This window comes from Pempheris klunzingeri, chromosome 1 (genome assembly GCF_042242105.1).
Source record: "Pempheris klunzingeri isolate RE-2024b chromosome 1, fPemKlu1.hap1, whole genome shotgun sequence".
In the NCBI taxonomy this organism is placed as follows: Eukaryota; Metazoa; Chordata; class Actinopteri; order Acropomatiformes; family Pempheridae; genus Pempheris; species Pempheris klunzingeri.
In genome coordinates, this window is record NC_092012.1 from 932967 (window position 1) to 947082 (window position 14116).

The window sequence follows — 14116 nt, forward strand, 5'->3', positions numbered from 1 at the left end:
ACACACACACACACACAGAGCTACACACACACACACACACACACACACACACCTCAGAGCTACACACACACACACACACAGAGCTACACACACACACACACACACACAGAGCTACACACACACACACACACACACACACCTCAGAGCTACACACACACACACACACACACACACACACACACACACACACCTCAGAGCTACACACACACACACACACACACACACTGATGGGAGGTCGTATCTCAGACAGATTTCCACCTTAAATGGATCCTGTTGATCCCGTTTGTCTCATAGTCCAGAGACCTTCTGGAGACTCTTGAGGATCTTCAGGTGTGTCGACTCCTCAGGCAGCGACACAAACTGTGAGAGCTCCTCCTACAGCAGCTTTACACGGCTTCATGCTCACAATCAGTACTTTGTGGCTGCTGCAGATGTTTCAGCCTCTGACTCAACAGAAACACTCGTCCTCACCTTCAACAGGAGCTGGAGTTAGAGAGGAAGAGGAGGACAGGAGGTGGACTCAGTGGGCCAGCTGGTCTCCTCATCACATCAGAAAGAAGAGAGAACAAATGTAAATGCACACTGTTTTGGTCTCTGGACACAACAGAGTCACATTTTTATGCTGAAAAGACATAAAAAAAGTGCATGTTGCAGGAAACTGGACCTGCTTTGATACAATCCTGTGCACGATCCTCACAGGCCTGTTTCAGGAGCCTCTGGGACCTCCTGAAAAACATGCATGATGCTCCAGAGAAGCCACGTGACCTCCCTGGTGTCAGGTAGAGGGTCAGAGCGATGTTTAAAACACAGCAGCTGAGAAGAAGCGGTCTGAAGCAGGTGGACTGCTCCTTTACGGTGCAGCGAGGTGGAAATGAGCAGAATGAGCGTTCCTGAGGCTTTTCACCGCAGGCTAACGAAGACCGCCAACCGCTTCAGTCCTCATCCCGGCTCTAAATAATCATCACATTCAGCTCTTTTATTTCATCTGAACTAATTAAAGTGATGAAATCTGGAGCAATATCCTCTTTTTCAAATGTTCCAGGCGCCGTGGAGCTTTTAGCAAAGAGGAAACAAGTGGTGGAGAAAGCTGATGATGAAAAGGTGGAGAGGGAGGCAGTAACACAGCCTCCGTCACCGGCCTCATCCACCCAGCTGCCGGCCTCCACCTTTGATCCGCCGATCAGCTGTTTTGTCTGGAGAATGTCTGAATCTCCTTTTGGCTGTAGCGTGACGTCCGTCAGGCGTCTGAGTGAGTGTGTGTGTGTGCGGAGGCTTTGTCCAGGTAAGAGCAGGATGATTGGCCCCCCCACTTTAGGAAACAGGAAATAAAACACTCCCAACCAGCCGCACACACACACACACACACACACACACACACACACTGGTGTGTCGAGCCACTTTGAAGCCTCCAGTTTGGCTTTATGGGTGTCGCCATCTTGGTTTTTTTGGAGCCAGTTTGTTCTATGAAGACCTCCTCTGATTGGTCAGTGAGCAGGTAGCCCCGCCCTAAAGCCTTTACATGGACCATAATGGACTAAATGAAGTGAAGAAGACAGTGAACTAGAGACTGAGAGCAGAAAGTGTTCACTGAGCTGACTCAAAGGACACAAACACTTTCATACAACATATTAGACAAGATTTTAATAAATGCATGAGATAAAAGCGTAAAGTATGAGGAGCACAGTAGAGGTTAGTGGTGCCTCTGTGAGCCCTCTCAGCTGTAGATGACAGCTTAAAGGGTTTAAATGGTTACATGTGGGCTCTATATTCATTTATTCACTAATATATTAATCATGTTCTTCCACATGTGGCTCTACAACATCAGACAAACCTCAGTCAGCAGCTTTAACTGGTCACAGGGACATTATGAAACCTAATGACATCATTTATGAACCTAAAACCAGAAAGTTAAATTCATGTTCATGCATCAGCTGCACAACTGCTCCTTTCCTGTGTGGGGTCTTTCTTTGCAGACTTCACACCTGATAACTTGTTTATTTGCCAGCTGTGTGGATCCCGTCCGGGTGTGAGCCTCCAGGGAGGGCAGCCCAGCTCTCCACAGCGCCGCCCTCCCCCTCTGCCAGCCCGGCTCCCTCTCCTCCAAACGCCGCCCAGCAGCCGCGCTGCTCCCGCTGTCCGCACTCAGCGCCCCGCGGCACCGCTCCACTTCTCCAGACATCCGCTGGCCTCAGGAGGGGGTGGGGGGGTTTCTACGTGTTTTGGAGCGTTTCCTGCGCGTGGATGGAGTCTCCCCCGCTGGATTCAGCGAGCGACCCGGGCAGGAGCGGCTCTGAGCCCGCGACGCCGGTCACGGAGACGCCGGCGAGCCTGGAGACTCTGCGGGGCGGAGAGCACCCGACTGCGGCCAGGAGACTCAGCAGCTCCGGCTCCGGCTCCTCCGGCTCCGGCTTCAGCAAAGGTAGGAGCACCTGGTTGGGGGTGTGGGGGGGAGCGTGTCGGCTGTCAGGCTGCAGCAGCAACTTCACACACCGGGTTTGTGGAGCTTTGCTCTCTTACAACACACACACACACACACACACACACACACACACACTCATGATACACCTGCACCTGAACGCACCAGTGAGAGGAGTCGGTAACTTTACGCGTGGCTCCCGGACTGGAGAGTGTTTGGTGGGTTCCTGCTCCACCACACGGTACAAGCAGCTTGTCTCTTTCCTTTTCCAACATGACAACCCCAACAGCTCTGGGATCAGCTGGAACTGGAACCAATCAATGGCCATTAATCAATTAGTGGATCCACCAAAAATTAACTGGCAACTATTTTGATAATTAATCAGTAATTGAAGTGATATTTCAGCCTCTCAGATCATTTATGGCTGTAAAGTTGATATTTTATTTATCATAAAACAAACAAAGGAAACTAGAAGGAGCGTTTTTCACTACTTACTGTTTTACTTTCCGTTTTACAGACAAATCAGGCATGAAAATAACAGATTAACAGGTGAATCAGTAATAGTTATCAGCGCTGGTCTGCAGCAGCATCAACATGTGGAGTAAACTGACGGTGCTTCAGTCACACAGTCTCTAAGTGAGTTTCCATCCTCTTGTTTTAATGCACGTCATGTATTTATACGTAAAAACCTGTGGAAGTGATGTGTGTTTGACAGATTCAGTGAGTAAATGATGACGTGTGCAGAGGTCTGGAGGTGGTTCAGGTGGTTCTAAGCTTTCTGCTGACTGGGTTCAGTCTGTGTGGAGCTTTGTGTTTTTCTGCTCCATCAATCAGCTGCTGGAACGATCGATCATCAGCATTTATGGTTTTTCAAGCACAAATGTCAATAATACTCTTGTTTTAGCTTCTCCAAAGAGACAATCAGGTGTTTTTCTTTGTCTCAAATGACAGTAAATTGAATATTTTTGTCACTTGGGCATTTGAAGGCGTCACCTTTGGCTCTGGGGAACAGTGAGGGGGGATGTTTTCACTACTTCTTGACATGTCACGGACTAAACAATGAATCGATGACTATGAAAGATAGCTGGCAGGTTATTGGCCGATGAAGATGCTGTGTGCAGATCTTCCTGTTGGTATGCAGCCTGCACAGAGGCGGTCAGATGGAGCGTCGTTCAGAGTTGATTCTTACGTAAGAGACGTTCAAGGAGAGAGAGAAAAATCCCAGTGAGTGTTTGAGAAAATGGAGACAAGCAAATAATGTGATTTTGAGTGGAAGCTGAGAGCTGCGAGGACCCAGAGAGCTCAGCAAAGAGATAAAGACCAGCCGGAGATCAGGCTGATCACACTCTGCTGGGAGGTCACAGCAAGACATGGTACAGGTGCGTTATGTCAGATTTAAAACATCCAAAAATCAACTAAAAATATCAGCATGTGATGAAATATCAGTATTGACGTCATGTCACAGACGTCTGGTCTCTATTGCAGAGATAGCTACAGGCGTTAGCATGCTAACCAGCTAGCATCAGGTGTCTCTGTCCAACAGGAAGTGAAGAAGCAATAGCTCAGCCCCAGCTAACAGCTAACAGCTAACCGCTAACCGCTAACAGCTAACGTTGGATCTTTACTTTAACGTTCCAGATGGAGCGGCTGTAGCTTCTTCAAAGTTCACACATTATTGTTTTCATCACGTTGTTTTTTTGGTTTGGATTAAGAGCAGCAGACCTTAAAACGAGCACCGCTACGGTAAGAGCTAAGCTAACCTAGCTTAGACTCCTTCTCAGACTGGTCGACTAACGAGAAATAGATGCTCTCTGTGATTTATTTAAACTTTCATCAGGCGACTTCTTGTGGCCGCATAATCATGACGAGACAGGAGGACGTCAGGTGACGCAGGACGTTCACCGCTGTTCATGTCCCGCGTTAAACCAAAAGTCATCGTTGAGTTTTTTAACTTAAATGTCTTTTGACACTTAAACTAAAGCTAAATACAAACTAGTAGAAGCCGAAATGTGGATTAGTCCGCTGCTGAAAATAGTCCCCAATAAATAAAGATTTAAAGATTTACATTTTCAGCTGGAACCAATGGGCTCAGAAAGTCAGACAGTAATGAGAGACGGACCGACAGGTAACATGTAACGTGCTACTGTCGTCTTTTCGACCACTCAGAGCTCGCTGACACTACAGTCACTGTGATGGGAGGTCTCCATCATTCACACACCAGAGCTGCTGCAGGAGCAGTTTGGTCGTCTTGTCGAAGGACTGAAGGAGTCCTGGATCCAACAGCTGATCTCCTAACTGACGGACGACCACAACCCCCCATGTTGTTGGTTTGCATGATAAGCTAAGCTAAGGCTGCTTCCAGCCAGCGTCCGGTTGCATGAAGATGTGGTGAAAATCATTATCATATCAATTCAACAAATCCAAATATAGTTTGAGTCAAATTATCTTTAAAATCAGATCATCAAATAAGTCTAAAAGGAATTTTGTCCTTTATTAAAAGTAAAAAGCTGTGACAAGTTGAAACACCTGACAAAGTGAATGATTTCCTCACTGATTCGCTCTCAGCCAGCAGTCGTGTCATTTCTGGCGGCACCTGAAGGCAGCAGGCGTGTGTTCGGTAAGAGGCGACGGGTTAGAGGCACAAAGCTGAAGCAGCGAGCGTGAGGCGGTGATGGTTTTATAAAACAGACCCTGAGGCTGAAATCGCCAACTAACCTGCTGACCCACATTCAGCAGCCGCCTGCAGGAGGCTCAACTCAGAGAACTGAAGTATTACAAAGAGACACTCTGGACTCTGTCAGTATCACTGCTCCTTGACGGCTGAGGGAGCCAATCACAGCTGACATTGAAGAAGAGGCAAGAAGAAGAGCCAATCACAGTCAGCCAATCACAGTCAGCCAATCACTGTCAGCCAATCACAGTCAGTCAATCACTGGGCCAACAAATAGAGACTGACAACCATTCACGCAGGGGGAGAACATGCAAAACTGAAAACTGAAACTGAATATTTCAGTGAATCCATTTAAACACAAACACATAAGTATTCTGGTTTGGATCATATTCATGTAATATTTTCATATAGCAGGAGAAACCTGCTCCTTCATCTCCCAGTAAACATGATGAAATGTCCCGTTTTCCCAAAAATGACCATGTCGTCTCACTTAGAGAAATTTTCTCACTTTGTCGCAACTTTCCAAAATCAAATCCACTTTTAAAAACGTCCTTGTTTTCCAAAATTATCCTCATTTTGCAAGAACGTACTCTCAGATAGTCGAAAACAGTTTTCACACTGGTTATACTTTACAAAAATTATAACAAAATGGCTGCACTTCTAAAACTGACCAAAATTTTCCAAATTGACTCCACTTTTGGAAATGTCTTAAATGTCCTCACTATCCAGAGTTAAGTCCTAATCTGTCACAAACTTTAAAAACCCTTTTTGAACCATTTTAAACACGGTCGCATCCCAAGGTAGCGTCCTGTCACCCCAGTTATTGTCCTTACACACCGACGACTTCAGAATCCAAGACTCAGATTTCAGCGTTCTTCAATATGCTGATGATATCGTCCTCTTCATCCTCCTATGTTAAAATACTGCAGGGGAAAGTGTAATTTAAAAGGCTAGCTGCTTTGAATATTTAGGAGCCTTCATAAGAAGCCACTCTAACTTTACAGATTATGTTTTTAAAAAAAGCCATGCAGAGGTTTTACCCACTCAGGAAGCGTAATGACTTCAGGGTGGCTCAGGATACTCCTGAACTGCTGAAAGCATCCTGTCATTTAACGGACTCGAGGATAGACTGTACCAGATGAGGAAAGTCACAGGGAAACAGATGCAAGTAAGAGGCAGGAATTCACGAAACACCAAAATAAAAGCTCCTGATCTATGCCGTCCACTGTACCCACAGTTTGAAACACAAGAGGAAGTACGTAGTGAATATATAGTGACTTCACCCCCACTGAACTTGTACATTTATCTTGTGTTTGTATTTTTTGTAACAGGCCTGTTGAACTGTATTCGACAGCCTGTGATTAAACTCCATCCTCTCTCGTGGACGGTGAAGTTCCTGACCTCCACTGTTCTCTTCGTCTTTCCATCCATCACATAGTTTTCATGTTTTTGTGTCTCCACTTTCTTCTTCTCTTCTCTTTCTTCTTTCTCTCCTCCGGGATGAGACGGCCCTTCGAGGGTTCGCCGTCTCTCCCACACAGCTCGTCGTCTCCTCTTCTTCTTCTTCTTCCAGTCGGTTTTTAGCATCATTACAAACAATAAATGTGAACCTTTATCTTTTGTCTCATCTCGCCTCCTCTGGTGTTTGTGGATAATGAAGGTTTGAGGCTGAGACGAGACGAACACGACTTCTGTTTTTTTATTTGTCATCACATTGGCGGAGACGACCTCCTGCAGCGTTGGCAGGTTAACGCTGGTTTACAAGAAGAACAAATTGAAGAGCATGAATGAATCAGTGTAAACTCTGCCTTTATTATACCGAATAATGAAAGCAGGACTGCGGTGACGGAGTCAGAGAGTTCCTGATCCTTCTTTCAGCTTCTACGTCATCCAGAAGCTTCTTTCAGTTTTATAAATGCTTCACAATCTTTTGCATAATTTCCTGATCACATTGTTTCATAATCATTCACACACTAATAAACCCAGTTAGGAGATGATGATTAAAATCCTGAACTCATCACGCTGCGGTTGGTTTTTCCTGCATTACAAACAAATCAGTGAAGAAGAAACATGAACGAACAGTTCAGACATTTTAGAACTGCAAATTTCATTTCCCTTCTTCCGCTGCATAGTACGTTTATATAGTTTATAGTTTCTTCACTTGTTTTGTGGATACTTCCTGGTACCTTTTATGCTTTTTGGCAGTGCTCACACTCGGTCCAACACACAATAACACAAGATTTTAAAACCCCAAAGTCACCGTAAGACCTGTGTCCTGTTCTCTAAAATCCCTGTTTTAGTGAATGTAGTCTGGTGTGTGTGCTGTTTGTGGTTAAACCAAAAGGATCTTCCAGGTCTCTCTCTGTAGGGATCCTTTCCATGATGCTGTCACACACTTAGAATAACACTCTGAGCCTGTCAGTGGATCAAACAAGCTCTTTTAGTGGACCTACTGTGATCAGGTGCAGTTGTCCCAAAGGATCACGTTGCAGCCATTGCAGCCCGTTTGGTGTCTGCTGGCTGAGGTGATCTACTGGACCAGTTCCAACACTTTTACTACCTACCAGTCACTCACACACCAGGATGAGGACACAGAGGACCAGGGGGAGAAACACCAGTAAAAGACAGAAGCTAAATCTTTGAGCTGTGACTCGTCCTCTGAGCTCCACACACCCGTCAGGTCAAAGGTCACGCGGCGTCGACTGCCGCCACTGCAGCTCAATGCAGACCTCAGATCAGTTTTACATGAAGCACGCTTGTCACTTTCGGAGCAGTTTAATGTGAACGTGTGACCCAGTTTAAAAGTGTTTCACAAAGTGGGTGACGATGTGCTGAGAACTGGGTGGTGTGTGTGTGTGTGTGTGTGTGTGTGTGTGTGTGTGTGTGTTATTCTAAGTTATTTTGGCCGGCGGGTCCCCGGTGACTCTGAGGTTTGGATGCTGGAGGAGTTTTGTGAGTTTGGGGCTGAATGTGGTTCTGAGAGCCGCCGCTAACAGGATTTAATTATCTGATCTGGGACGTGATCAGCAGGACTTTTCACTGACTCTCTTATTCCACACAAAAACAAACTGCAGTCGTGGGTGGAAGGGATTTGATTGGCTCAGAGGAAAACTTTCTTCTCTTCAACTTCCCTGTCCAGATTTAAAATAAAGTGCTCTGTGAGTTTTACTTTTTATTCAATTCAGCGTTCATTGTTTTACTGTCATTTGCACCAATATTCTCCCCTTACACATCTATGGATAAATAGAAAAGGAAAAGGAGATAAGTATCAACACTAACTGTAATTATTATTATTATACACACACATAAAATGAAAAACTGAAAGTGAAAAAAACTGAAGTCAATCTTTATCTTTAAAGTGCAAACTGGCGTTGCTACGTTCAGGTGCTCCTCAGTTGGCTCCGTTTCCCGAGTTGTGGAGTCATGAGCTCGTCATAATGTGGAAACAAGATGGACGCTACAATGAAGACGTGTTGTATTTCACTACTTGGAGTGTTTGAACATGTTCAAAGCTGTTTCCAGAATATTTAATATTCAATTTGTCTTCAAAACTTTAAATTATGACTCAAGACTCCCACAAAGACACTCAAAGCTGAGAGGATGTCTGCTTGTGGCTCTTATGTGGGGAAGGTGAAGCCTTTAACACGCCGGAGGTCAAACCAGCACGGCGAACACGTGGCGCTGAATGAGCAGCTGGTGGCTGAGGAGGAAAAACAGACTTTTATCTTCACCATCACCACGTTGCATAACCGGCGTTTTGTGTGTTGAGACTCTGAACGAGCTCCGTCCAATCTGCCGCCAGCCGGTGACTCCTCGTGCCGTCTGCGGCGCGCAGGCTGCTGCCGATCTGCCCGGATACCTGCCCTGCCAGCCTGATTGGTCACCTCTGATGGTTTTTCCATCTGAATATTTCAGATGATCGTCTGCTGATTTGGAGTCGAGCAGGTTCAGCGAGCGCGGCAGGAGGTTGGAGGCTCGCTGCTAATTAAAACATCCAACAGAGAGGAGCTGCTGATCCTGCAGCTCTGCTACACATAGATAAAACCAGACACCACTCTTCTCATGGTGACACTCTGGTGAAGACCAGGAGGTGTGGTTAAAAAGCCAGTAAGTGACCCAGTAGAACCCTCTGACGGTCCTGAAGCAGGCGACTTTTATTTCACATTTTTAAGTGGATTTAATCTAATGAGTTAAAACTGACTCTGTTTCACATCTTGTCTGTTAATATTTTAGCACTTCCAGTCTAGAGTTCACTTTCAGGGCAGCATCTTATTTTTGTAACGCTTCACCTGCTTTTGCTGTGAAGTCAAAGTTAAACTGAGCTCCTTTCAGTGATTAAACCTCTAAACTTTCAGTGTTCGCAGCTCCATCGAAGCTGAGTTAGTGAAACTGTGACTACAGCAGAGCAACAGGTCTGAATGTGTTCATGAGTAAAAACCTTTTAATCAGTGTTTCATCTGTTTCCATGGAAACACACAGGGGGCTCTGACTAATGCCTGGAAAGCGATAAGTCCCGTCAGTAGACTCCTCCGTAATAAAACCTAGTTTAGCGCTCCATCGAGTAGGCTGGCCCTTAGTAACGCCCCTAGTAACATCCTTAGTAACACCCCTAGTAACATCCTTAGTAACACCCCTAGTAACGGCCCTAGTAACATCCTTAGTAACACCCCTAGTAACATCCTTAGTAACACCCCTAGTAACGCCCCTAGTAACATCCTTAGTAACACCCCTAGTAACATCCTTAGTAACACCCCTAGTAACGGCCCTAGTAACATCCTTAGTAACACCCCTAGTAACGCCCCTAGTAACATCCTTAGTAACACCCCTAGTAACGCCCCTAGTAACATCCTTAGTAACACCCCTAGTAACGCCCCTGGTAACATCCTTAGTAACACCCCTAGTAACGCCCCTAGTAACATCCTTAGTAACACCCCTAGTAACGGCCCTAGTAACATCCTTAGTAACACCCCTAGTAACGGCCCTAGTAACATCCTTAGTAACATCCTTAGTAACATCCTTAGTAACATCCTTAGTAACACCCCTAGTAACGCCCCTAGTAACATCCTTAGTAACACCCCTAGTAACGCCCCTAGTAACATCCTTAGTAACACCCCTAGTAACGGCCCTAGTAACATCCTTAGTAACATCCTTAGTAACATCCTTAGTAACATCCTTAGTAACACCCCTAGTAACGCCCCTAGTAACATCCTTAGTAACACCCCTAGTAACGACCCTAGTAACGCCCCTAGCAGCAGAGACCATAACTAGTCCCTGCTGAGCTGCTGCTCTCTACAGACTGAATAAGAAGCACAGGTAGAAACAGTGAAGCTCCTCGCTGCCTCACTCTGGTTGGAGCTCAGATATCTGCAGGAGAACATCATTGACATCCACACATTCAGCTGCTACGTCCACCAGCCTCACGTGGAGCTCTAAGCTAGCAGCGGCGAGCCCCAGCGGCGCCGTGTGGCGTCCCGGCGGAGGACTGAAGCTGAGATGAAGGAGAAGCTGCTGAACAGTTCAGAGAGCTTTGGAGGAGAAACATTCTGACCATCAGAGCTCAGAACCAACGACTGAACCAGACAGTCTGGATCAGAGATGGAGGCTTCTGCTCCCGTTACCGTGGTTACCGGTTACAGTGTTGCCATGGAAACGGTGGAGTAGTATTTTTAGTGACGAGCACGGCGGCGGTTAGCTGTGCAAACGTCTCGCTGACCAATCAGATTGCTCGGTCGGAACTACTTGTTGCATAATCAGTATTATTGGATCACTTTGATGTCGTCGAGCACTTTGAAACACGTTTTAAAAAATGTAAATAATGTAGATAATAATAATAAGAGGAAGAAGAAGAACAATCTCTTGAACTGATATTCATAAAAACAACTGAAGTGTAAAGTCACATTTTCTCAGTGAGACTGTGTCCAAACACTTCCTGCTTCTTCTCCTTCGGTAAAAAGTGCACTTGTGCTTCAGGTTATGTACCAAACTCCTCCTCCTGCTCATACAGGAGGCGAATTAAGCCGCTCTAATGATGATTACCCAGAGTGCCCCTTGCTCTGGTCTGAAGCCAGCTGTTAATTAGTGTGTTGACGGCTCCTTTGTGCGGCGGTGGCGGCGGCGGGCCCGTTTGGCCGAGCACGCCTCGGTGCCCCCGATAGAGCCAGAAGAGAGCTGTCATGGAAATTTCATTATCTCTGTCAGAACTCGATCCGGCTGCAGGATCAGACGGGTCGGAGCTGCAGAGGAAGGAAGCGGCTGCAGACACCGTCTCGCTCCTCACATCCGACCTGGAGTCTTTATTTCATCAGGATTTGTTGTGTAGAAGTTGAAGAATTCTCTGTTTAATGTGCCTGTGAAGCAGCAGTCTACGAACTCGGTCCCACGAAACACCAAAATAAAGTTAATAACATCAACATGAGGTTTTACTTTCAGCACAAACAAACATTTATTTATTTTTGGCGCCCTGACTTTGCTGGGGGGGGTTTCAAAGTAAAAGCACGCCACATTAGGACCTTTGCCCTCAGAGCTGCTGGGAGGCTTTAAATCTGAAAATTCAGCACAGGAAGCTTTAAGCGTTATTAACATTAAACTCTATATATATTCATTAATACCTGGGTCTGGCAGCATGCAGGGAGCTTCTTTATATTGAAAATAAATGCAGATAATTATATTTAGGACCAGAGTCTCTTCATACCTTCACATCCTTCTTAGATTGATCTTGAATTTAACTCCAGGCAGCATTAAAAGATCTTTAAATCCCTTTAATGTGAAGGCTGATTGCCTGTTTCTGCTCCTGCTGGCTATCCTTCCTCCTCCTCCTCCTCCTCCTCCCTTCCTCCCCGACAGGTGGCTAACCTGATCACAAATATCAATTAGCAGTTAAAGAGAGTTAACTCCTTTGCTCACACAGGCCAGATGGTGAGGAGTGGTGAGTCCGAGGAGGAGGAGGAGGAGGAGGAGGAGGAGGAGGAGGTTTCCCCGGCTCTTCATGTTCGTTACGTTAATGACTGGACTGCAGTTATTGATAAAAGTCGCCTCTGGTGCCCTCGTGTCATCTGCAGTCACAGCACAGTGTCATATATTCATACGCCACTGCTGATTGGCTACAGGTCCTCAGAAAAACACCTGAGTAAATGAAACAGAGAGTCGTGAGGGACCAAACACAAGAAGCTGAACATTCATCCAACCACCAGTCTGATGTGGTAAACTTCAAAATAACTCCTGGTCCCTCTGTGTCCACATCCTGGTGTGTGAGTGACTGGTAGGTAGTAAAAGTGTTGGAACTGGTCCAGTAGATCACCTCAGCCAGCAGCCACCAAACGGGCTGCAATGGCTGCAACGTGATCCTTTGGGTCAACTGCACCTGATCACAGTCGCTCTTTTCACACACACCAGACTCTATTGTCAAAAACAGGAATTTTACCTCACAAAACACAGGAGCTGCTGGTCTGCTGCCATCATCATCAGTTAGTTTGTGTTATTTTGTGACTTTGCTGCTTTAAAGAGTTAGTTCATACTATAGTTTGTAACACACAATAACATAATATTTTTAAATGCCAAAGTCACCGTAAGACCTGTGTCCTGTTCTCTAAAATCCCTGTTTTAGTGAATGTAGTCTGGTGTGTGTGCTGTTTGTGGTTAAACCAAAAGGATCTTCCAGGTCTCTCTCTGTAGGGATCCTTTCCATGATGCTGTCACACACTTAGAATAACACTCTGAGCCTGTCAGTGGATCAAACAAGCTCTTTTAGTGGACCTACTGTGATCAGGTGCAGTTGTCCCAAAGGATCATGGGGGAGAAATACAGAATGTGGTTGAAAAGTACACTCATTGTCCATGTATGAACAAGGTGGAACTTAGTTAATAGTTAATAGAAAACCAAACTAAAGTGTTCTTTTGTGAGAGGACTCCAAGGTTTGTCCTCCACATGCACCAGGTAGTGAAGTACAGCGTGGTTATTGGTTTTTGCTCCTGTGTGACCACAGAGAGAACGAGCTGCAGCGAACGTCCTTCACTGCGTCAGATACCATCACACTTCGGCCTTTAATGATAAAATGATGAGGTCGATCTGTCAGTGTGACGGGCGGCCGATCAGAAACCCATCAGAGCGTCTGAGCTGCCTTCCCACCACAACTCCCACTGCCAGAACTTCTGCTGACATGTACAGTCACCAATAAGGTCAGGAGGCGTTTGTTCATCCTCGTGGTTTCACTTCAGTGCAGACAAGCAAACAAGCTTAATGTTAGCATGTTAAAGGTGCTTAACTGTAGCATGAAGGGGAAAGCTGTGGGGTCGAAGGAATCCGTCTAGAAACAGAAAACAGTCTCAGGAAATATTGGTTATATTGAACTATATTGAGTTTAGAAACACAGATCTTTAATCTTCACTGTTTTAGTGTTGTAGTATTGATATAAGAAAATGGATGCTACGTCAGTGGAGCAGCTAATGAGAGCGGCAGCTAATGGGAGAGGCTAATGGTAGCAGCTAACAGGAGAAGCTAATGGGAGAGGCTAGTGGTAGCAGCTAACAGGAGAAGCTAAAGGGAGTGGCTAATGGTAGCAGCTAACAGGAGAAGCTAAAGGGAGCAGCTAATGTAGCAGCTAACAGGAGAAGCTAAAGGGAGCGGCTAATGGTAGCAGCTAACAGGAGAAGCTAATGGGAGAGGCTAATGGTAGCAGCTAACAGGAGAAGCTAATGGGAATGGCTAATGGTAGCAGCTAACAGGAGAAGCTAAAGGGAGCGGCTAATGGTAGCAGCTAACAGGAGAAGCTAATGGGAAAGGCTAATGGTAGCAGCTAACAGGAGAAGCTTAAGGTAGTGGCTAGCGGTAGCAGCTAACAGGAGAAGCTAATGGGAGAGGCTAGTGGTAGCAGCTAACAGGAGCAGCAGATAACAAGAGTAGCTAGTAGTAACAGCTAGCAAGAGCAGCAGCTAATGGGAGCAACCAATGACAGCAGCCAACACAGTAGATACGTCCACTTTTTATATACAGACTACGTGCGTACATGTGTATTACATGTATTACAACAGTGG

The 14116-nt window shown here is 45.8% G+C and overlaps 1 protein-coding gene across 1 annotated transcript in view; it reads left to right on the plus strand.

Annotated features, from left to right (window-relative positions):
- The first annotated feature begins 2241 nt into the window (after window positions 1-2241).
- LOC139225615 (nuclear receptor ROR-alpha A-like) overlaps window positions 2242-14116 on the plus strand; it is a 75308-nt gene continuing 63433 nt past the window's right edge. Inside the window, exon 1 of the mRNA XM_070856443.1 lies at window positions 2242-2392. Coding sequence (XP_070712544.1) covers window positions 2242-2392 — 151 coding nt within the window. The remainder of the gene's footprint in view (window positions 2393-14116) is intronic.